Below are 26474 nucleotides of genomic sequence, written 5' to 3' on the forward strand. Positions count from 1 at the left end.
GTGGAGGTTACAATAACCACAATGAACAGCAAAAGGATAAACATGAAGATGTAAAAGAGGACATCAAAATCATAAAATGAGGGAGGAGATTAAAATGTAGATTTTTTTTTTTTTCAGAATGTGTTTGAGTCTATGATTACCAGTTTAAAGTAAGTAGATATATGAAGGGGTTAACATACTTGAAAAACAGGGTAAGCACAAGTCAAAAACAAAACAGATTCACAAAAGAGAACACAAGCATACAATGAAAGGAAATCACCAAATTGCAAAAGGAAAAAGGGGAGAAAGCAAATACAGAATCAACTAGAAAGCAAGGTTCAAAATGGCAATAAATATACCTATGAATAATGACTTGCTTCTGTGATGCATCAAGAGGGGTGGGAGGGAGGCTTAAGAGGGAAGGGATATATGTATATATATGGCTGATTCACACTGAGGTACAGCAGAAACTAACACTGTAAAGAAGTTATACTCCAGTAAAAAAAAAAAAAAGTAATTACCTTAAATGTCAATGGGCTAACTGCTCTAATCAAAAGATGCAGAGTGGCAAACTGGATAAAAAAACAGCATACAATATGTTGCCTACGGGAGACCCACTTTAGGGCAAAAGACACATATAGATTGAGTAGGGAAAGATATTTCCTGAAAACGGAAATGACAAGAAAGCACAATACCTGTGTCAGACAAAACAGACTTGAAACCAAAGTCTGTAAAGGAAGATAAAGGACGCTATATAATGATAATCACTAAAAGAAGATGATATTTACTCTTGTCAACATATATGCATGCACCTAATAATAGTAGAACAAAGCTAGTGGAGGTGATAGAATTCCAGTTGAGCTATTTCAAATCCTGAAAGATGATGCTGTGAAAGTGCTGCACTCAATATGCCAACAAATTTGGAAAACTCAGCAGTGGCCACAGGACTGGAAAAGGTCAGTTTTCATTCCAGTCCCAAAGAATGCTCAAACTACCACACAATTGCACTCATCTCACACGCTAGTCAAGTAATAGTCAAAATTCTCCAAGCCAGGCTTTAGCAATACATGAACCATGAACTTCCAGATGTTCAAGCTGGATTTAGAAAAGGCAGAGGAACCAGAGATCAAATTGCCAACATCCGCTGGATCATCGAAAAAGCAAGAGAGTTCCAGAAAAACATCTACTTCTGCTTTATTGACTATGCCAAAGCCTTTGACTCTGTGGATCACCACAAACTGTGGAAAATTCTGAAAGAGATGGGACTATCAGACCACCTGACCTGCCTCCTGAGAAATCCGTATGCAAGTCAAGAAGCAACAGTTAGAACTGGACATGGAACAACAGACTGGTTCCAAATAGGAAAAGGAGTACATCAAGGCTGTATATTGTCACCCTGCTTATTTAACTTATATGCAGAGTACATCATGAGAAATGCTGGGCTGGAGGAAGCACAAGCTGGAATCAAGATTGCCAGGAGAAATATCAATAACCTCAGATATGCAGATGACACCACCCTTATGGCAGAAAGGGAAGAAGAACTAGAGAGCCTCTTGATGAAAGTGAAAGAGGAGAGTGAAAAAGTTGGCTTAAAACTCAGCATTCAGAAAACTAAGATCATGGCATTTGGTCTCATCACTTCATGGCAAATAGATGGGGAAACAGTGGAAACAGTGGCTGACTTTATTTTTTTGGGCTCCAAAATCACTGCAGATGGTGACTGCAGCCATGAAATTAAGACACTTACTCCTTGGAAGGAAAGTTATGACCAACCGAGACAGCATATTAAAAAGCAGGGACATTACTTTGCCAACAAAGGTCCGTCTAGTCAAGGCTATGGTTTTTCCAATAGTCATGTATGGATGTGATAGTTGGACCGTAAAAAAAGCTTAGTGCTGAAGAATTGATGCTTTTGAACTGTGGTGTTGGAGAAGACTCTTGAGAGTCCCTTGGACTGCAAGGAAATCCAACCCGTCCTTCTTAAAGGAGATCAGTCCTGGGTGTTCACTGGAAGGACTGATGTTGAAGCTGAAACTCCAGTACTTTGGCCACCTGATGTGAAGAGCTGACTCATCTGAAAAGACCCTGATGCTGTGAAAGATTGAGGACTGGAGGAGAAGGGGACGACAGAGGATGAGATGGTTGGATGGCATCACCGACTCAATGGACATGAGTTTGGGTAAACTCTGGGAATTGGTGATGGACAGGGAGGCCTGGCGTGCTGCAGTTCATGGGGTTGCAAAGAATCGGACACGACTGAGCGACTGAACTGAACTGAATATAGGAGCACCTAAATGCATAAGTACTAACAGGAGACTTTAACACCAAACTCACAACAATGGTCAGATCTTCTAGACAGAAAGCCAATAAGGCAACAGAGATCCTAAATGATACAACAGGATAGTTAGCCTTAACTGATATTTTCAGAACATTACACATTCTTTTCAAGTGCATATGCAACATTGTCTAGGCTTGACCACATACCAGGGCGCGCACACAAAAAAAGCCTGAACAAATTAAAGTGGGTAAAGAGGGTAGAAATTATTTCAAGAATATTTCTGACTACACAGCATGAATAACAAAAATCAACCACAGAAGAAATGAGAAAAAAAACAATTATATGGACTTCACACACAATCATTCAAAATCTGTGGGATGCTGCAAAAGGGGTTCTTAGAGGGAAGTTCATAGCAATATAAGCCTTCCTCAAAAAACAAGAAAAATCTCAAACAGCAGAACCTACTACTTAAAAGAATTAGAAAAAGAACAAACAAAGCCTAAGTCAGCAGAAGGAAATAATAAAGATCTGAGAGGAAAAATATGAAATAGATTAAAAAACAACAGATAAAATAAATGAAACCAAGACTTGGTCAAACAAAATTGAGAAACCTCTGGCCTGGATTATTAAGAAGGAAAGAGCCCAAATAAGAAATAAAAAAGTAGAAATAACCACCAATACTGCAGGAATACAAAAAAGTAGGACAATATTATAAATAACTCCATGCTAACAAATTTGCCAATGTAGAAGAAATGAAAAGTTTCTACAAACATATACAGCTCTTCAAAACTGAATTAGGAAGAAACAGATAATGTGAACAGGTACTAGAAGTGAAACAGAATCTGTAATTTAAAAAAAACAAACACCTCCCAACAAACAAAACTTAAGGACCATGTGGTTTTACAGGTGAATTCAACCAAACATATAAAGAAAAACTTACACGGATCCCGCTCAAATTCTTCCAAAAGGTTAAAGAGGAGGGAACACTCAAAGATGTTTTATGAAGCCACCATTACATGGATACCAAAACCAGACAAGTACACCACCAAAAAAGAAATATACAGGTCAATATCTTTGATGAATATAGATGCAAAATTTCTAAACAAAGTATTAGCAGACCCAATCCAACAAACATAAAACAGATCATATACACCATGACCAAGTTAGATTCACTTCAAGATCACAAGGATGGTACAATATACGAAATCAATATAATACACCACATTAACAAAGAAAAGTCACATGATCATCTCAATAGATAGAGAAAAAAAGCAATGGTGAAAAGCTGAAAGCCTTCCTGCTAAAATCTGGAACAAGACAAGGATGCCAATTCTCATCGCTTCTATTCAACATAGTATTGGAAATCAGACAAGAAAAAGAAAAGGTATCCAAATTGGAAGGGAAGAGGTAAAACTGTCATTTTATACAGATGCACACATGCATGCTAAGTTGCTTCAGTCGTGTCTGACACTTTGCGACCCCATGGACTGCAGCCCGCCAGGCTCCTCTGTGCATGGGATTCTCCAGGCAAGAATACTCGAGTGGGTTGCCATGCCCTCCTCTAGCGGATCTTCCTGACCCAGGGATCAAACCTGAGTCTCTTACATCTCCTGCATTGGTAGGCAGATTCTTTACCACTAGCACTGCCTGAGAAGCCCTTTATGCAGACTACATGATACTATATGTAGAAAATCCTAAAGAACTGATAAATTCAGCAAGGTAGCAGGATACAAGATTAACATTGAGAAGTTGATTTCATTTCTTTAACAATATCAGAAAGGGAATGTAAAACAAAAAACTAAAAAACTTTTAAAATCACACAAAATAAACCCAAAATACTTAGAAATAAACCTGACCAAGGAGGTGAAAGACTTATAAGCTGAGAACTATAAAACGTTAATAAAACTGGAGATGATTCAAAGAAATGGAAAGATATCCCATGTTCTAGGATTAGAAGAACTAAGATGGCTATACTACCCAAAGCAATCTTCAGATTGCACCCTCACAACATACACAAAAATAAAATCAAAATGGGTTAAAGACTTAAATATAAGACATGACAATAAAACTCTGAGAAGAGAACACAGGTAAAACATTCTCTGACATAAATCATACCAGTGTCTCAAAGCAATAGAAATAAAAGCAAAAATAAATAAATGGGTACTTACCAAACTTATAAGCTTTTGCACAGCAAGAAACCATGAACAAAACAAAAATACCATATACGGATGGGGAGAAAATATTTGCACACGTGACTGACAAGGGCTTGATTTCCAAAATGTACAAATAGCTCATTCAATTCAACAACAACAGCAAAACCAATCATGGGCAGAAGACCTAAATTCTCTAAAGGAGACATACAGATGGCCAATAGGCATATGAAAAAGGATGTTCGATATCGCTAATTACTAGAGAAGTACAAATCAAAACCAACAATGTGGTACCTGATGATAACAGATGTTGGAGAGAGAGTGGAGAAAAGGAAACCCTCCTACAATGTTGGTGGGATGTACACTGGTACAGTCTCTAAAGAACAGTAAAGAAGTTCCTCAGAAAGCTAAAAATAAAGTTGCCATATGATCCAGGAATCCCATTCAAAAGACACATACACTCCTGTGTTCACAGCAGCACTATTCACAATAGCTAAGACAGGAAACAATCTAAGCGTTCAACGAATAAAGAAGATGGGTGATACAAACATGCTCATGCACACTCACACACACATACACACTAGAAAACTACTCAGCCATAAAAAGAACGAAATAATGCCATCTGTACAACATGGATGGACCTACACAGTCTCATACTAAGTAAGAAAGACAAATACCCTATGATACCACTTATACGTGGAATCTAAAATATGACACAAATGAATACATGTATGAAACAGAAACAGGCTCACAGACAAAGAGAACAGACTTGTGCTTGCCAAGTGGGAGGTACAGTGGGAAAGGGATGGAGTGGGAGTCTGGGGTTAGCAGACAGATTCTACTATATACAGAATGGATAAATAACAAGGTCCTATTGTATACAGCACAGGGAACTACATTTAATATTCTGTGATACACTACCATGGAAAAGAATATTTTTAAATGTGTATCTAGGACTTCCTTGGTAACGCAGTGGGTAAGAATCCACCTGACAGCACAGGAGACACAGCTCTGATCCCTGGTCCGGAAGATCCCACGTGCCACAGCCCAACTAAGCCCTGTCTCACAGCACTGAGCCTGTGCTCTGGAGCCCACGGGCCACAGCAAGAAACTTGGGCACCACAATGAAGAACAGCCCTTGGTCACCCTGACAGGAGACAGCTCATACACAGCAACAAAGACCCAGCACAGTAATAAATAAATTACATACACACACACACAACTTAATCACTTTTCTGTACAGCAGAAATTAACACCATTGTAAATCAACTATATCTCAATAAAAAGGTAACACAAAAAAGCAGCTTTATTGAGTTCCATAGGACATTTATTAACCTAGATCATTCCTTTATTAACTTCAAGACTATCAGTGAGAAAGTTCACAGTTTTTCAGCCACTGCAATTGTATTTCTAAGACTGCTAAAAGTGTTATGTGTTCAGATAAGTTTGGAAGACATGACAGAACCATGTATGTCCACACTGAAAAGTCACAATAAACATTAGCACAACAAAGATTCCACAAAGTCCTAAACAAATGTCTGATTCTGTTTAGAGGATTCCTCCTTGAGCATAGAACACCTGTTTTTTGGCAGTATATTCAAAACATCTGTTGGGAAACAATTAAAATTATCAGTTTCTAGGCATATTTCAATAAAAAGTAACCTTCTAGATTTTCATTCTAAAATTAGACTGCAAGCTATTTTTGCACATCTAGGTTTTATTTTGCTGATATGGAAAAAGAGGCATTTTAGAGGAATCATTACCAATCAACAGGCTTACCTCCTGCTTCTAACTGAACTCCTGGAGTCAAGTGAAGAAATTCTGGTTTCATGCTTACTCGGGAGCCAGAAATAAAACCAACCACAAATTCAGAATGTTCTTCAGCCATTTTCACCTGAATGCAATGTAATAAACAGATGATAAGACAGCAGTTAACCACACCAAATGTAAGAAACTTTGCCATCTTATAGATGTATTTTCTCATGTCATATTAAACTCATATCTAAAGAGGTAATCTTAGATATGAATCTACATACTTGCTCCACTAAGGCCCTAAAATAACTCCTCCTAGCCCCTTCTCCCATAAGCAAACACTAAAAACACTAAAAATCCTATACTATTTGCCTCTAAAATCTAGATGCTCCATTACTACCTATTTTTAATAATGTTTAGGGTCCTACCTACTTCCAAAAAGGATATGAATCATAACCTAAAATACATTTATAATGAAATAAAGCTACACTGAAGTCTTACTGCCCATCTACAGATATCCAAGGACAGCCACGACATAAAAACAGCTGTGCTGTAAAGAGCTAGCTAAAGAAGTCTTACCTCCACAGCTTTCCCTGTACTTTAACATTGCCTCCACAATTTCTCTTCCATCACCTCACATCTTTAGAAGATTCCCTAGGTCTGCCTAACCTTTTTTCCCCCCTATCTTTCTAATTTGGTTCTTCCCTGAGGCCCAGACTGTTCCATTCTTGCTACTAAGTATTACCACCTACCAATAATCAATGTATTGTCCTTGAGCCAGATCCAGAATGCCAAATATTAACACTGACTCATGGACCCTCTGCTAAGACAGTTGGGAAATCACAAACATTTATGGTCAAATCAAGGGTGGGGTTATTTAAAACCTGGCCCTAAGGCCATGTGAGTTTTTCACAGTTCCACAACCTTTGAAATATGAAAAATAAATTCCCATGTAAAAATTAAAATTTTATTAAAAGTTCCTACTACTTTAAATAGTAGTCTTTAAAATATATGCAAAGGTAATCCATCCCATCTTTCTAGGTGACTATCCAACTATGAAACTTGCCCAGAGGAGAATGTGAAGAGGAACTTTATAACCAGATGATTATCCATCTCTTATTTTGTTCTGGTGTGCAGGGGGTGGGAGCTGGGTATGGTACATTAGAACATGTATGGTACTATAAGAACTTCCCTGGCGGCTCAGTTGGTAAAGAATCCACCTGCAGTGTGGGAGACCTGGGTTTGATCCCTGGATTGGGAAGATCCCCTGGAGAAGGGAATGGCAACCCACTCCAGGATTCTTGCCTGAGAATCCCCATGAACATAGGAACCTGGCAGGGTGCAGTCCACGGGGTCGCAAAGAGTTGAACACGACCAAACGACTAAGCACACACATAAGAATTTTTAATAATGGGGAGTTACTAGAGGAAATAACGTGTCTGGACTCTAGTTAGCTCTCCTATACAACGCCAATCAATATCAAAGACTGAAAAAGATAACCCACTTTGTGGGCTGCTGTCATGAGAATGTGCATCTTTGTGATTCAGAAAGATTCCAAGAAACTGTAAAAAAGCTCTTCAATTTCAACTCATGGTGAGATGGGAAAAACTGTATCTTAAAGGCCAGGTACATACAGACATATATGCTTATTTGACCCAATATCTGTGTTTCAATGTTTCTCTTATAGTACCATTCAAATCTCTTTAGTGTCTGCTATAAGACATAACAGGCTACTAACCATCAGTGCATTCTAGCCAACTAGTATTAATACACTGTCACAGTAACAGCAGCTGATTTGTTGTTTTGGGCAGCAATCCCACAGACCCCAAATGAAGGTATTTTCTCTCCCTGTAGCATCTAGTGTCACAGTTCTGGCCTTCTCTTGCCCCAGTCCCTCTCCTCTGTCACTTACTGCTGCCTCAGTGTAGCTCCCAGTAGCCAGGGTGCCAGCAGAGCTCATCTCTGCAATAAGCAGGCATGCCCGGTGCAGCGGCAGGCCGACTTCTCCCAGGCCTTTCACAACTCCTGCACCTGGCACGACATGAGCATTGACAAGATCTGCCCAGGAAGCTATTTTAAAGACCCCACCTAAGAAAGGGAAAAAAAGATGCTTGTCAATTTTCAAACAAAAACCTTTAACTTTTAAGTCAACCAACCATCTACAATATGGAAATAATCTAGTAATATGCTAATGAAACAGTGAAGCACTTTAAGAATTTTAGTAATTATCAGTGGACCTATTTGTGAAAAAGGTATCTTTCCATCTGCTTAGCTAGTTGAGAAACAACAAGGAGAAAAAAATCTAGTAAGCTCTATACTTAGTTTATTAGCAAAACTGGTAAGGCTGTTTTTCTTTGCAGGCTGATGCTTGTGGCCACCAGTAAGATTTATGCAACTGGAAAGGGACTCTAGTGAAGACAAGTGTATTGAGGTCAAAGACAGCAAATTGAAATTCCTCTGAAGGTGACAGATTTTCACCCTGTAGGGCTCTCTCAGGAACTTCAGTTCAGTTCAGTCGCTCAGTCATGTCCGACTCTCTGCGACCCCATGAATCACAGCACGCCAGGCCTCCCTGTCCATCACCAACTCCCAGACTCCACTCAAACTCATGTCCATCGAGTCGGTGATGCCATCCAACCATCTCATCCTCTGTCGTCCCCTTCTCCTCCTGCCCCCAATCCCTCCCAGCATCAGGGTCTTTTCCAATGAGTCAACTCTTCGCATGAGGTGGCCAAAGTACTGGAGTTTCAGCTTCAACATCAGTCCTTCCAATGAACACCCAGGACTGATCTCCTTTAGGATGGACTGCTTGGATCTCCTTGCAGTCCAAGGGACTCTCAAGTCTTCTCCAACACCACAGTTCAAAAGCATCAATTCTTCTGCACTCAGCTTTCATTATAGTCCAACTCTCACATCCATACATGACCACTGGAAAAACCATAGCCTTGACCAGACGGACCTTTGCTGGCAAAGTAATGTCTCTGCTTTTTAATATGCTATCTAGGTTGGCCATAACTTTCCTTCCAAGGAGTAAGCGTCTTTTAATTTCATGGCTGCAATCACCATCTGCAGTGATTTTGGAGCCCAAAAAAATAAAGTCTGACACTGTTTCCACAACTCTTAAATCTTCTTCCTATTCCTTAGGTCTCACTAGCTCTTCAAATTTCAATAAAGCAACTGTATTCATTTTAAAAGTAGAACAATAACTCAAGTAGATTTTTGAAAAAACTAAATGCAAATTTGTAGAAAGCTTGTATAACTCTTTCAACAGTCAATATCTTAAGCATATGAAGTCATTACAAACAAATCTATCCTTAAAGAAGTAGCTTAAAAATATGCATGTATTACTTTAAGAAAAAATGATCTTAAAAGATGCTTATTAAAGAACATAAAATGTCTGTTGTAAGGTTAAGTGAAAACAAAAAAGCATTAGATAAATACGACAGAAATTTGCATAGATGGATGGGTAAAAGAAGCACTTTTACTAATGTATGCTCTACTCTGAGTTCCTATTTAACACTTTTAAAAAAGGATGTGTATCAACAGATCTTTTTCTGCTAAAAATAAATCTTACCACTTTATACTACTTTCTCCTTATTTCCTATATCTGCAACTTCCATTCTCCAATGATTCAGAACTCATTCACTGTGTTTTGTTTTGCCAGGGCCAACACCTGTCATTTCTGCCTAAAACCCATGTCCCTTTCTTCTGGCATCAGCACAGCCATTTTCTTTAGAATTAACCCTGTTCCTTGGGTTTCAAGAAGTTTACGTAAAGCTAATAGCCTCAGATCACCAGGAGCAGGGTGTATTGCCCAAGTGAGCTAATAAAGGTATTCTATACCCAGGCCTGAGTGATTGGTTTGGGGCAGGCATGAGGAATGTGCCTACCTGAGAAAGAAGAGAGAAGAAAGCAGAGCTGAGACTTGAGGAGAAAGTAAGCCCGAAAGATATCACTTGAGCTCCTAGATCCAACCACGCTTGACAGGCTGTTTCTACTGCTGGACTCTGTCACATGAGCCAATACATTTCCTTTTGTTCTTCAGCCAGTTTAGGCTGGATTTTGATTCTTGTTGGTTCCTGAATAATGCTTACCTTCATACTGCTTTTTCACTGTGTTTCCTATATCTGCAAATTTCCGGTCTTCAAATATTAGAAACTCATGGCGTTTTGCCAGAGTGGTTAACTCCTTCATCACATCCAGAGTAAAATCATTCAAAATATCTACATGAGTCTTAAGCAAGCAGATTCTGGGTCCCAAAGCATCTGCTAGCTGCAGTAGCTCTCTGGACTCTGAGATATCAGCAGACAGGCACAGATTGGTTTCCTTCTTTTGCATAAGCCTGAGAAGCTTTGATGCAACCGGGTGGATCCCAGGCAGCTCTGCACGTGCACCAAAGCTTAGTTCTTTGGGTTCTTTCTTCACAGAAGGGAGAGAACCATTAGGATTAGCTGCCACAAAAACATTCTCCTGAATAAATCTCTTCACTCTCTCCACCATCCCAGCATCGATTTTTTTCTGCTGCTCAAGAATATCCAGCATTTTGGACAATGTACACACTGGGTGGAGACGAATCCCATGGGCCTGCAACTTGTCCTTGCCTCCCTGCTCTCTGTCCAGCAGCACTATGGCATCAGTGACCTTCAAGCCTTCCTTCTGAAGAACCTCAGCAGTTTCCAAAACACTAGATCCGCTGGTGACAACATCTTCAATGATCAAACAGGTTTCTCCCGGATTAATAGCCCCTTCTATAAGCCGTTTAGTACCTGGAAAAGAAAAAAATTATGTTGATTCTATTTTAAAATTATGTATTTCAACCAACTCAAGATGTATCTATAGTATAAATTTGGCATGTATTTATGAAAAGGTGGATAACCTAAATTATACTTTCTGATAATCCACTTTGGAAATATATTTTTAAAATTTCTGATGAATCTTCAGTGTGCTATGATTTACTATTTTCTTCAATGTCTCCATTTCAAAACTGTCAAAGTTACATATACAGAATATTTACAGTAAAACTAGCAAATTATTTAACTTTGTAAAACATCACAATGTGTTTATGATCAAAATTTCAAATATGGGGTTTCTTTAGGCAAGATCACCTGGACTGATGAAAGTTATTAAATAGCATAATATCATCAATGAAATCATTCCTTTTTCCATTAACAATTTCATTATTCAAGATCAGCAAAACAGCTGGCCTTTTGAGTATACAAATTTAGAAGGGAAAATATTCAACAACCATTTAGATGAATCACTACAACCTTATGAATTATATAATGTAATGTGACTAAATATACTGGCCCACTCCAATCCCTACTACAGACTATTTTCAGATAACCCACAAATTGTAAATAAGTCAGGCTGTAGACTACAAAGACCTGGGTTTTCAGAGATGCATTTTTGTGCTTTCCACTACCAAAATTTACCTTATTTTGATGCAGTATATATTTAGTGGGTATTTTGCCCACTTTTAACTTTTCCACATGTACTATCTTTGTCTTTTCCCCTAACTCCTTTTCTTCCTTGAAGAATTGGCAAGTTTAACTTAGACCAGAACGTAAGACTGTATTTATAGGTATATTTTAAAATGAATGATCATATTCTAAGAAATATTTTTGAAGACACATAATAAGGAAATAGAAATAATAGTTTCCTTATAGGAGAGATTCATATAGATAAAACACTGTGCCACTAAGTAGCAAAAATATTATTCTAGTTTTTTATAATGTTGAATAAACTAAAACTAGACAAGAGTATAACAAATCTCCACAAATACAGCAACTTGCACCTAATAACTCATGGGCAATCTTGTTCCAGCTATAATTTCAATCCCACCCTCCCCCCAGTAATTTTTAGAAGCAAATCTCAGACAGCATATGATTTCATCATAAAAATTTTTAGAAACATTGGTAAAAAGGACTCATCAAAAAAGGCAACAAAACAGAAATAATACCAAAAAACATTAATTCTTAATGTAATAAAATATGAAGTCTGTCCCAATACTTTTAGATTGATGTAGCTTAAAAACATGTTTCAAATACCCACCTGATAACGTACTGCCATGAACCCATTAAAAAAAAAAAATCTCTATTTAGAATTCCATGTGGCATTTACATGGCGACCCCCCCCCCCCTTTTTTTTTGCCATGCTTCATGGGTTGTAGGATCTTACTTCCCCAACCCAGGCCTCCTGCAGTGGAAATGCAGAGTCCTAACCACTGGGCCACCAAGGAATTCCTTTACATTGCTTTAAGGGAATAGTTTTATTCATGTAATTTAAACAGAGTACACTGGGAAAGTATGTGCTTAAAAGCATTCTGCTGATGAGGAAAGTGCTGGTAAAAATGTTGGGTTTCATAAATTTGGTGCACAAAGCACTTTTTTTTTTACTGCCTAATTAACATAAAGCATTTTATCCCCAGACTCTAAAGGAAAGGGAGTTGCTTTATAACAACAGTTAACACACTCCAAGGCCATAACAACTTAAAAGACTTATGAAGAATATTCAAGGTGACTATCAACCTCAGTGCCTAGAAGAACAAATTCTAAAAGTGTCAGGTTATGAATCAACTTAATGCTTATACTACTTTTACTTTACCATAATCCTTTGTTTCCTTCCTTCTGATGAGCATTGGAATTTGGTGGGTTGAACAGATAACTGTAGCCAATGGTAAAGCTGTATAAGGTACTCCACACACAGTGTCAAAATTGATCCCTGCATTTTGGGCAGTTTGAAATAAAATTTCTGCAACCTGTTAAAGAAAAAGAAGAACATAGGAATGATCTATTATTACTATTTTTAAAGCTGCATATAAATCATGTAACAACATGACAGTAAAAACCTAGCAAAAGGAAAGTCTCAAACTTGGGCTAGAAAAATATAAATGCCTTGTTGTTAAATTATCCTCTACACAAATCCCAGTTTACAAAAAAAAAATACATAAAAACACAAGAATTAATCTACTTGGCTAGACTCAGGGCTGCTTCAAGGGCAGCATGGAATGTGTCAGGAAAGGCTATGATATTGACCCTGAGACCAAGCATCACACTTAGGCTTCATAGTTGTCCTCAGTAGTTCATTATGCTTTGAGTATCTAAATCCATCAGCCTTATTTTCCCAACACAAGTTTTCAATTAAGAAGCTTTACAAGAGAAATTAAGAAAACAATTGCATCAGGACTCATCTGGTGAATGAGTGGCTAAGACTTGGTGCTCCCAATGCAGGGGACCCAGGTTCTATCCCTGGCTGGGGAACTAGATCCCACATGCCACAGCTAAAGATCCTGCATGCTGTATCTAAAGATCCACATGCCGCAACAAAGATCAAAGGTCCCATGTGCCACAACTGAGACCCAGTGCAGTCAAATAAATACAAACATTTAAAAAGAAAACAATTGCATTATGAAGAATAAAACACCTACAAATAAATTTAACCAAGGAAGTGAAAGACTTGCACACTAAAAATATTAGATTAAAAAAAAAACTGAAGGTGGCATAAGTAAATGGAAGAATATTCCAGGCTCATGGATCAGAAGAATTAAATGTTAAAATGTCCACACTATCCAAAGCAATATACAAACTCAATACAATTTCTATATAATTACAATGGCACTTTTCACAGAAACGGAACAATCCTAAAATTGTACGGAACTACAAAAGACCCAAGATAGCCAAAACAATCTTGAAAAAGAACAAAGCTAGAGGCATCATGCTCCTTGATTTCAGACTATATTACAAAGTAATAGTAATCAAGATAATATGGTATTGGCATAAAAATAGACACACAGGTCAACAGAACAGAATAGAGCCCAGAAATAAAGCTACACATGTATGTTCAATTAATACACATTAAAGGAGCCAAGGATATAAAACGGGAAAAGGATGTCTCTTCACCAAACAGGTTTGGGGCACACTAGACTACTATATCTTATACCATACATAAAAATTAACTCAGAATGGATTAATGACTTGAATGTTAAGACATGAAAAAAAAAAAAAAAAAAAAGACATGAAATCATAAAATTCCTAGAAAAAAACAAGTGGTAAGTTCCTTGACATTGGTCTTAGCAATGATTTTTTTTGGATTTGACACCAAAAGGGAAGGCAACAATACCAAAAATAAACAAGTGGGAAAGTGGTTCAAGACTGCAGAGTAAGAATATCCTGAACTCACCTCCTCTCATTGACACAATTCTATAACTCACTATGAACAGTTCCCTCTCAATGAATCTGAGAACTAGCAGAACAGCTACATCACAACAAAGGATAAAAAGGCCTATCAAGATAGGTAGAAGAGTTAGACACAGTCCCCTCAAAACTCCATCCCCACTTCAGCAACCTGTAAGCAACAGGGAGCTCACAAAAACCGAACCTCCCCCTGACGCCCTACATCAGTCACCCTAACCTGAGAACCTGCACCAGACAGATGAGCTCTCAAAACACTTGGCTTTGAAAACCAACAGCGTTTAGATCCAGGAAAACCACATGGATTCAGGGAATGGAGATTTGCTCCTAAATGGACTGTGAGGAGACTCACTCACCCTGGGACCCGGCTAAAGGGCAGCAGCTTGAAAAGAGCCCAGATCATATATGAAGTAAATTCATTTGGTAATCTTAAAAACTCTGCCGGAATGTCACCGTTGGAGCTCTCTCCAGGTATGGAAGCACTAGCAGGCATCATTTTTACACTCTCTCACTTCCTAATGCCTTCCCCACACGCCTCTTCCCAGCACCCCAGAGGCAGCAGGGGAATGCACCATTTCCCCATGCTTCTGCAACAGCATAACAGCATGTTCCCCATCCCCACCAGTCCTGCAGCCATGGCAGCAGTGTGGATACACACCAAGCCAGCAGGCATATGCAGCCCAAACAGGAGACACTACCGGAGTGTGTACTCTGGTTGCAAAGGGGCATTTCATTTCTGGGCTCCACAGGTGTGAAACAGTAGGATATACAGTTTGAGAAATAACCAAGAACTACGGCAAGGTTAAAGGGTAAGTAAGGTTCATTTCCAACGTGGGGCCATCCCATCAAGACTGGAAGAGATAACTGTGTCACCTAACACATGGAAACAAACACAGAGTCAAGCAAATTGAGAACAGAGATATATGTTCCAAACAACAGAAAAAGATAAATCTCAAAGAAAAATTCTTAATGAAAAACCTAAGTAATTTACCTGATAAAGAACTTAAAGTAATGGTCATAAAGATGCTCACCAAAAATAGGAAAAAGAATAGATGAACTTGAAAAAAGAGAAAATGCAAAAATATACCAGAGAAATCAAAGAGCTGAAAAATACAATAACTTATCTGAAAAACACACTAAAGGGGTTCAAAAACAGACTAGATAAAGCAGAAAGATTAGTAATCTGGAAGACAGGGCAGTGGAACTCACCCAAACAGGGCAGCAATAAGCAAAACACCAGAATTTTAAAAAGCAAAAACAGTCTAGGAGACCAAGGGAATAATATTGAGAAGAATAATGATTCCCAGTTTAAGATAGTGGAGTAGAAGGATGTGCACTCATCTCCTGTGAGAACACCCAAATTGTAACTAGCTGTTGAACAATCACTGACAGGACACTGGAACCCACCAAAAACAGATAGCCCACGTCCAAAGACAAAGCAGCAGCAGTAGGAAGACAGCAGGAGAGGCACAATCACGATGAAACCAAATCCCATACCCGCCAGGAGGGTGATCCACAGACTAGAGAACAATAATGCCAAAAAGTTTTCCCACTGTTATGAAGTTTCTGAACACCACTTCAGGCTTCCCAGCCTGGGGATCTGACAAAGGGAGTGGAAATCCCCAGGGAATCTGGCCTCAAAGGCCAGTGGGCTTTGCTTATAGGACTTCCACAGGACTAGGGGAAACATCGGCTCCACTCTTGGAGGGCACAAACAAAATCTTGCAAGAACAAAGAACCAGAATAAAAGCACTGACCCCACTAGAGACTGAACCAAACTACCTGATAGTGTTGGAGAGCCTCCTGTGGAGGCGTGAGTCAGCAGGGGCTCACCACAGGGACAGGGGCACCAGTCTGGAAGGTCCCCCTTGGTGGTTGCCATTAACCGTACCAGCTGAGCTATTTGAAGTCCTAAAAGAAGATGCTGTTCAAGTGCTGCACTCAATATGCCAGCAAATTTGGAAATCTCAGCAGTGGCCACAGGACTGGAAATGGTCAGTTTTCATTCCAATCCCAAAGAAGGGCAATGACAAAGAATGTTCAAACTACCACACAATTGCACATATCTCACATGCTAGCAAAGTAATGCTCAAAATTCTCCAAGCTAGGTTTCAACGGTACATTAACTGAGAACTGCTAGATGGTCAAGCTGGATTTAGAAAAGGCAGAGGAACCAGAGATCAAATAGCCAACATTCGCTGGAACACTGAAAAAGCAAGAGAATTCCAGAAAAACATCTACTTCTCCTTCATTGACTACACTAAAGCCTTTGACTGTGTGGATCACAACAAACTGCGGAAAACTCTTAAAGAGATGGGAATACCTGCCTCCTGCGAAATCTGTACACAGGTCAAGAAACAAGTTAGAACTGGACATGGAACAACAGACTGGTTCCAAATTGGGAAAGCAGAATATTAAGGCTGCATATTGTCATCCTGCTTATTTAACATACACGCAGAGTACATCATGTGAAATGCCAGGCTGGATGAAGCACAAACTGGAATCAAGACTGCTAGGAGAAATAGCAATAACCTCAGACATGCAGATGACACCACCCTTATGGCAGAAAGCAAAGAACTAAAGAGCTTCTTGATGAAGATGAAAGAAGAGAGTGAAAAAGTTGGCTTAAAATTCAACATTCAAAAAACTAAGGTCATGGCATCGGTCCCATCACTTCATGGCAAATAGATGGGGAAATAATGGAAACAGTGACAGACTTAATTTTGTTGGGCTCCAAACTCACTGCAGATGGTGACTGCAGCCATGAAATTAAAAGATGCTTGCTCCTTAGAAGAAAAGCTATAAGTAACCTAGACAGCATATTAAAAAGCAGAAAGTGAAAGAGGAGAGTGAAAAAGTTGGCTTAAAGCTCAACATTCAGAAAACTAAGACCATGGCATCTGGTCCCATCACTTCATGGCAAATAGATGGGGAAACAGTGGCTGACTTTATTTTTTTGGGCTCCAAAATCACTGCAGATGGTGACTGCAGCCATGAAATTAAGACACTTACTCCTTGGAAGGAAAGTTATGACCAACCTAGACAGCATATTAAAAAGCAGAGACATTACTTTGTCAACAAAGGTCCGTCTAGTCAAGGCTATGGTTTTTCCAGTGGTCATGTATGGATGTGAGAGTTGGACTATAAAGAAAGCTGAGTGCTGAAGAATTGATGCTTTTGAACTGTGATGTTGGAGAAGACTCTTGAGAGTCCCTTGGACTGCAAGGAGATCCAACCAGTCCATCCTAAAGGAGATCAGTCCTGGGTGTTCACTGGAAGGACTGATGTTGAAGCTGAAACTCCAGTACTTTGGCCACCTGATGCAAAGAGCTGACTCACTGGAAAAGACCCTGATGCTGGGAAAGATTGAGGGCAGGAGGAGAAGGGGACAGCAGAAGATGAGACAGTTGGATGGCATCATCGACAGATGGACATGGGTTTGGGTGGACTCTGGGAGTTGGTGATGGACAGGGAGGCCTGGCGTGCTGGGTTCATGGAGTTGCAAAGAGTCGGACACGAGTGAGCGACTGAACTGAACTTTGCTGACAAAGGTCTGTATAGTTAAAGCTATGGTTTTTCCAGGAGTCATGTATGGATGTGAGAGTTGGACCATACAGAAGGCTGATCACTGAAGAATTGATGCTTTTGGACTGTGGTGTTGGAGAAGGTTCTTGAGAGTCCCTTGGACTGCAAGGAGATCCAACCAGTCCATCCTAAAGGAAATCAGTCCTGAATATTCACTGGAAGGACTGATGCTGAAGCTGAAGCTCCAATACTTTGGCCACGTGATGCAAAGAGCCAACTCACTGTAAAAAACCCTAATGCTGGGCAAGATAAAAGGCAGGAGGAGAAGGGGATGACAGAGGATGAGATGGTTAGATGGCATCACTGACTCAATGGACGTGAATTTGAGCAAGCTCTACGAGATGGTGAAGGACAGGGAAGCCTGGCGTGCTATAGTCCATGGGGTGGCAAAGAGTCAGACATGACTGAGCAACTAAACACTGGTGGGCAGACAGAAGAAGCAAGAAGAAGCACAGTCCCACAGTGGCTAAAGGAAAAAACATATTACAGAGTTAATCATGATGAAAAAGTAAAAAGTTATGTCCCAGATGAAGGGACAAGATAAAACCCCAGAAAAACAACTAAATGAAGTGGAGATAGGCAACCTTCCAGAAAAAGAATTCAGAATAATGATAGTGAAGATGATCCAGGATCTCTGGAAAACAATGGGGAAGATGCAAGAATACCAAAGACCTACTAAAACTAAAGAACAAACAAACAGATGAAAAATACACTAGAAGGAATCAGCAGCAGAATAAGGCAGAAGAATGAATAAATGATCTGGAGGACAGACTAGTGGAAATCACTGCTGTAGAACAGAATACAGAAAAAAGAATGAAAAGAAATGAAGACACTGTAAGAGACCTCTGGGATAACATTAAACAACCAACATTTGCATTATAGGGGTCCTAGAAGGAGAAGAGAGAAAGGACCTGAGCAATATCTGGAGAGATAATAGCTGAAAACATCCCTAAATTGTGAAAGGAAATAGTCAACCAAGCCGAAGAAGCACAGAATCCCAGGCAGGATAAACCCAGGGAGGAACACACCAAGACACATAGTAGTCAAACTGACAAAAATTAAAGACAAAGATAAAATATTAAAAGCAACAAGGAAAAAACAACAAATAACATACAAGGGAACTCCTATCAGGCTATCAGCTGATTTTTCAACAGAAACTCTACAAGCCAGAAAGGAATGTCACAGTATATTTAAAGTGATGAAAGGAAGAACCTACAACCAAGAATACTCTATCCACCAAGTCTCTCATTCAGATTTGATGGAGAAACCAAAAACTTTCCAGACAAGCAAAAGTTAAGAGAATTCAGGACTACCAAACCAGCTTTACAACAAATGTTAAAGGAACTTCTCTAGGCAGCAAACACAACAGAAGGAAAAGACCTACAGAACATAAACCCAAGATAATTAAGAAAATGGTAATATGATCATATACATCAATTAATTACCTTAAATGTAAATGGATTATGTGCACCAACCAAAGACACAGACTGGCTGCGCTGATGAAAACAAAGGCACGTATGTACTTCCACTTACCATATCACTCTGCCTGACCCCCCAAATTGTATCTATTTTATATTGTTAAGTTAATCATGTTCCCGTGTAATTATCTTCTATTTTTGGTCTGGTTATTGATTATGAAAACTGATAAAACATCTTTTACTATTATGATTATGTAAGTATTACTCACTTAATACTATTGGATCATGACTAGTCAACAGAAAAAATAACTCTACATCACCAAAACTACAATTTAACAGAGAAAACTATAATCACTTTTCAAAATCCAGATGCATATCAGAATTATCTTGAAACTCTGAAAAATACAAATGCCCAGGTATCGCTTTTTTTTTCTCCAGAGGTCCAGGTATGTTAAAAAAAAAAAAAAAAGTTCTGTCCCCTTTCCCAGGGTATCAGCTCATTCGAGTCTCATCTTTGATAATTAAGAGTAGGTAGAGACTTCCCTGGTGGTCCAGTGGCTAAGACTTCACCTTCCAATGCAAAGGGTGCAGGTTCAATTCCTGGTAGATGAGTTAATAATCCCACCACCAAAAATCCAAAACATAAAACAGAAACAGTATTGTAACAAATTCAAGAGACTTTAAAAATGGTCCAAATTAAAAAAAAAAAAGAGTAGGTCACTCATCCCTCTCTTAAGCAGGACTTCATGTATGAAAGTGAAACAACTGTCAACGGTTAGGTGATTCTTCTATTTCTTTCTATACATATGGAATTTGCTCACATGACATTTTAAAATTCTGCTTCAGTCCCACACATTATTCAAAATGTCCATCATAGTAAAAAAGCTGAAAGAATCCCAAAGGACATATAACTTTAGGTGGGAAAAAACTGCACCGCTTATTTTAATACCAATGATCATTTTTTAGACACCAAGACCTTCTAACAGATTCTAATTCCAAGGAATCCCAAGCTCCCTAGAAGTCGTCCTGCCTCCTGTCTTGACTATCTTAATTAACATAGTCCTTTCCTACCCAGAGGCTTGGATACACAAGGATTTTCTTTTCTCCCTGCTCTCAGCCCAGGGCCTCTGCCAGGAGTTTTCACCACTTGTGCGACAAAGGGTGAGCCCAGATGCTTACTGTTTAGAGCTCTTCCTTTTCCCTTCTTGGATGTAACTGAGAAAAAAAAAAAAAAACTAAGGAGGCAACATCCCAGTGAGTGGATGTTTCTCATTTAGATCTAAAAAAATCTCCATCCCAATAAACAAGCCCTTCACAAACTACCAATCAGAAAAACTGCTAGCCATTGCCAAGCACATAGTAGGCATCTGTTCAATAATGAAGAAATGAATGAATGAATCTAAAGAAAAAAAAATATTGAGGAGAACATTCACATTATATGCTATATGTATAACAACTGTAAATACGTATATACTGAACATAGGAGCACATCAATATATAAGGCAAATGTTAACAGCCATAAAAGGAGAAATCGACAGTTACACAATAATAGTGGGGGACTTTAACACCCCACTTACATCAACAGAGATGGTCCAGACAGAATATCAATAAGGAAACACATGTCTTAAATGACACATTGGACCACACTGATTTAATTGATATTTATAAGAATATCCCATCCAAAATACACATTCTCAAGTGCACATGGAATATTCTCCAGGATTTATCACATGCTGGACCACAAAGCAAGCCACAGTAAGTTTAAGAAGACTGAAATCATATCAAGCATCTTTTCCCATCACAACAGTATGAGATTAGAAATACACTAAGACAAAAAACTGTAAAAAACACAAACATGTGGAAGCTAAACAATATGTTACTAAACAACTCACTTAAGAAATCAAAGAATAAACAACTAGAGACAAGAGAAAACAAAAACACAGACTTGCCTGGTGTTCTAATGGTTAAGAATTCGCCTGCCAGTGCAGGGGACACGGGTTGATCCCTGGTCTGGGAAAATCCCACATACAGTGGAGCAACTAAACCAGTGTGCCACGCTACTGAAGCCCTCATGCCTAGAGCCCGTGCTCCACGAGAGAAACCACTGCAAGAAGAAGCCCGTGCAGCTCAGAGTAGCCCCCACTCACCAAAACCAGAGAAAGCCCATGGACAGCAATGAAGACTTGGTGCAGCCTAAAAATATACAAATTAAAAAAAAAAGATTCAAAATCTATGGGACGCAGCAAAAGCAGTTCTAAGAGGAGAAATTATAGCAATACCATCTTACCTCAGGAAACAAGAAAAATCTCAATTAAATGACCTAACTTTACACATAAAGCAAACTAGAGAAAGAAAAACGAACAAAACCCAAAGTTAGTAGAAAGAAATCATAAAGATCAGGGCAGAAATAAATGAAATAGAGATGAAGACAACAATAGAAAAGACCAATGAAAGTAAAAGCTGGTTGTTTGAAAAAGTAAACAAAATTGATACACCTTTCAAGGAAAAAGGGGAAAGGGCTCAAATCAATAAAATTAGAAATGAAAAAGAAGTTACAATGGACACCAAGGAAATGCAAAGGATCATGAGAGTACTATAAGCAACTATAAGTTAATAAAATGAACCATTAGAAGAAATTAACAATTCTTAAAAAGGTTTCCCAAGACTGAATGAGGAAGATATAGAAAGCATGAACAGACCAATCACAAGTACTGAAATGGAAACTGTGAGTAAAAAACTAACAAAAGTCCGTGACCAGATGACTTCACAGGCCAATTCTTATCAAATTTAGAGAAGAGTTAACACCTATTCTTCTCAAACTGTTCCAAAAAATGGCAGAGGAAGGAACACTTCCAAACCAAACTCATTCAATGTGGCCACCATCACCCTGATACCAAAATCAGAGAATGATAACACAAAAAAATAAAATTACAGGCCAACACCACTGATGAACATAGACGTAAAAATCCTCAACAAAATACTGGAAAACCAAATCCAGCAATACATTAAAAGGATCATACACCATGATGAACTGGGATTTATCCCAGTGATGGAAGGATTTTTGAATATCTGCAAATCAATCAGTATGATACATCGCATCAACAAATTGAATACAAATGACATGATCATCTCAGTAGATGCAGAAAAATCTTCTCACAAAATCCAACACCTATTTATTTTAAAAACTCTCCGCAAAATGAGAATAAAGGGAATATACCTCAACATGATAAAGACCATATATGACAAAGCTAACATAATACTCAAGAGTTAGGAGCTGAAAGCATCGTTCTAAGATCAGGAACAAGACGATGTCCACTCTCACCACCTTTCTTCAACAGTTTCGGAAGTCCTCGCCATAGCAATCACAGAAGAAAAAGAAATAAATAGCATCGAAATTGGAAAACCAGTAAAACTGTCACTGATCTCAGATGACATATTCTACATAGAAAACTCTAAACATGCCACCAGAAAACTACTAGAGCTCATCAATGAATCTGGTAAAGTTGGAGAATACAAAATTAATACACAGAAATCTCTTGCATTTTTACATACCTAACAACAGGAAGTGATGACCAAAACCACTCCCAAGAAAAAGAAATGCAACAAGGCAATGGTTGTCTGAGGAGGCCTTACAAACAGCTGAGAAAAGAAGATAAGTGAAAGGCAAAAGAGAAAAGGGAGGATACACCCATCTGAATGCAGACTTCCAAGAACAGCAAGGAGAGAGAAGAAAGCCTTCTCAAGCGAAAAAAACAAAGATCATGGCATCTGGTCCCATCACTTCACGGCAAACAGATGGGGAAACAATGGAAACAGTTACCGACTTTATTTTCTTGGGCTCCAAAGTCACTGTGGACAGTGACTGCAGTCATGAAATTAAAAGATGCTTGCTCCTTGGAAGAAAAGCTGTGACAAACCTAGACAGCATATTAAAAAGCAGAGACATTACTAACAAAGGTCCATCTAGTTAAAGCTATGGTTTTTCCAGTAGTCATGTACAGATGTGAGAGCTGGACCATAAAGAAAGCTGAGCATTAAAGAATTGACGCTTTTGGACTGTGGTGTTGGAGAAGACTCTTGAGAGTCCCTTGGACTGCAAGGAGATCAAAACAGTCCACCCTAAAGGAAATCAACCCTGAACATTCATTGGAAGGACTGATGTTGAAGCTAAAGCCTCAATACTCTGGCCACCTGATGCAAACAGCCAACTCACTGGAGGAAACTCTGATGCTGGGAAAGACTGAGGGCAGGAGGAGAAGGGGTGACAGAGGAGAGAATAGCTGGATGGCATTATTGATTCAATGGACATGAGTTTGAGCAAATTCTAGGAGTTAGTCAAGGGAAGCCTGGCATGCTGCAGTCCATGGGGTAGAAAAGACTCAGACATAACTGAGGAACTGAACAACAACAAAAAATCAGGAAGAGAAATTAAAAAAACAATTGCATTTACCATCACATCAGAAAGAGTAAAATACTAGGACTACTTTGGTGGTCCAGTGGTTAAGATTCATACTTCTAATGCCAAGGGACACAGATTCAATTCCTAGTCAGGGAACTAAGATCCCACATGCCACCTGGTGTGGCCAATTATATATATATATATATATATACACACACACACACACATATTTATATATAGTCTTATTTTTGCTTAAAAATAAAAAGAATAAAATACCTAGGAACAAACCTAAGGAGACAAAAATCTCAACTCTGAAAACTAAGATGGTGATGGAAGAAATCAGAGATGACACATGCTCTTGGAATACTGTCAAAATAACTATACTACCTAAGGCAATCCACAGACACAGTGCAATCCCTACCAAACTACTGATGGCATTTTTCACAGAACTAGAACAAAAAAAAAAAATTAATTTGTGTGAAGACACCAAAGACCCCAAATAGCCAAAGCAACCACAAGTACAGAAAACAATGAGGTCAGGCTCCCTGACCTTAGACTATACTACAAAACTGCAGTATGACACTGTCATAAAAATACAGATCAATGAAACTGGACACAAAATCCAGAAATAAACACATGCATTTATGGTAAATTAATCTTTGAGAAAGAAGGCAAGACTATATATGTAATGGAGAAAAGACAGTCTCTTCAATAAGTGGTCCTGGGCAAATTGGACAGCTATATGTAGTGATGAAATTGGCACTCTCTTTAATATCATATACAAATATAAACTCAAAATGTATTAAAGACTTAAATGTAAGACGATACTATAAAACTCTTACAGGAAAACATATGCGGAACACTCTTTGACATACATTGCAGCAGTATCTTTTTCAATCCATTTCCTAAAGTAATGGAAATAAAATAAAAATTAAATAAATGTGACCTAATTAAACTCAGAAGTTTGTGCACAACAAAGGAAATCATAAACAAAATGAAACGACAACCCACAGAATAGGAGACTGTATTTGCAAACCATGAAACTGGCAAGGAATTAATCTCCAAAATTTACAAACACCTCATGCAACTCAGTATCAAAGAAACACAATCAAAAAACGGGCAGAAGACCTAAACAGACATTTCTCCCAAGAAGACATACTGATGACCAAGAGATACATAAAAAGATGCTCAACACTGCTAATTATTAGGGAAATGCAAATCAAAACTACAATGAGATATCACCTCACATCAGTCAAAACAGAATGGCTATCATCAAAAAGGTTACAAACAATAAATACTAGAGAGGGCTTGGAGAAAGGGAACCCTCCTATGCTTTTGGTGGGAATGGATATTGGTACAGCCACTATAGAAAACAGTATGGACATTCCTTAAAAAACTAAAAGTATATATAGTTATGACATTATCCAGCAATCCCACTCATGAGCATAGATCCAGAGAAAACCTCAAAAGGATCCATGCACCCCAATGTTCGCTGCTGTGTTATTCACAATATCCAAGAAATGGAAGTAACCTAAGTGCCCATCAACAGATAAATGGATAAAGATGCGGTACATATATACAATGGAATATTAGCAATTAAAAAGAATGAAATAATGCCATTTGCAGTAATATGGATGGACCTGGAGATTATCACACCAAGTGAAGTAAGTTAGACAGAAAAAGACAAATCATATGATAGACCTTATATTCAGAATCTAAAAAAAAATATACAAATGAACTTATTTACAAAACACAGACTCAGACTACAAAATCAACATATGATTATCAGAGGGAAAGATGAGGGGAGGGATAAACTGGGAGTCTGGAACATATACGCACTGCTATATTTAAAAAAGATCACCAGCAAGAACCTATTGTATCGCACAGGCAACTCTGCTCAATATTCCATAATAACCTAACTGGGAGAAGAATCTGAAAAAGAGCAGACACATGTGTACATGTATAACCGAATCACTTTGCTGTACACCTGGAACTAGCACAACACTGTTAATCAACTATGCCACCAATATAAAACAAAAACATTTAAAAAAAAAGGAAGAATGACTGAAAGCTTTCTTAACTCGGGGATGGAAACAGACATCCAGAATTAGGAGTGTTCGAAAGAAGATGAACCCCAAAAAACCTGAATGTAATTAAAATGTCAAAAATTAAAGACAAGGGGAGAATCTTAAAAGTAGCAAGGAAGAAACAACTTGTATGCAAGAGAACAACCCCCCTACCCCATTAAGGGTATCAGTAGATTTCTCAGCAAAAACTTTGCAGGCCAGAAGGAAGTGGCATGATATATTCAAAGTGCTCAAAGGAAAACACTTCCAACCAAGAATGCTCTAGACCAAATGGACTTAATAGAGAACATTCCATCCCAAAGCAATAGAATACACATTCTTTAAGTGTACCTGAAAGATTCTCAAGGATAGATCACATGTTAGACCACAAAACAATTCTCAAGAAATTTAAGAAGACTGAAATCATATCAAGTATCTTTCTGACCACAATGGCATGAAACTGGAACTCAGTTACATGAAGGAAACAAGAGAAATCTCAAATATATAAAGATTAAACAATATGCTATGGAACAACCAGTAGGTCAATAAAAAAATCAAAGGACAATTAAAAAAAAAAAAACCCTTAAGTCAAATGAAAACTAAAAGAAAACATACAGAAGTCTATAAGATTCAGCAAAAGCAGTTTTAAGAGCAAAGT

General features: G+C 38.5%; 1 protein-coding gene across 1 annotated transcript in view; it reads right to left on the reverse strand.

Annotated features, from left to right (window-relative positions):
* Positions 1-26474, reverse strand: part of UMPS (uridine monophosphate synthetase) — a 48957-nt gene that overhangs the window by 16192 nt on the left and 6291 nt on the right. The window contains exons 2-5 of the mRNA XM_043874649.1: positions 12763-12916; positions 10254-10925; positions 8072-8247; positions 6187-6301 (exon numbers count right to left, since the gene is read on the reverse strand). Of these exons, the coding sequence (XP_043730584.1) occupies positions 6187-6301; positions 8072-8247; positions 10254-10925; positions 12763-12916 (1117 nt within the window). The remainder of the gene's footprint in view (positions 1-6186; positions 6302-8071; positions 8248-10253; positions 10926-12762; positions 12917-26474) is intronic.

The sequence above is a fragment of the Cervus elaphus genome, chromosome 19 (genome assembly GCF_910594005.1).
Source record: "Cervus elaphus chromosome 19, mCerEla1.1, whole genome shotgun sequence".
Classification (NCBI taxonomy): Eukaryota; Metazoa; Chordata; class Mammalia; order Artiodactyla; family Cervidae; genus Cervus; species Cervus elaphus.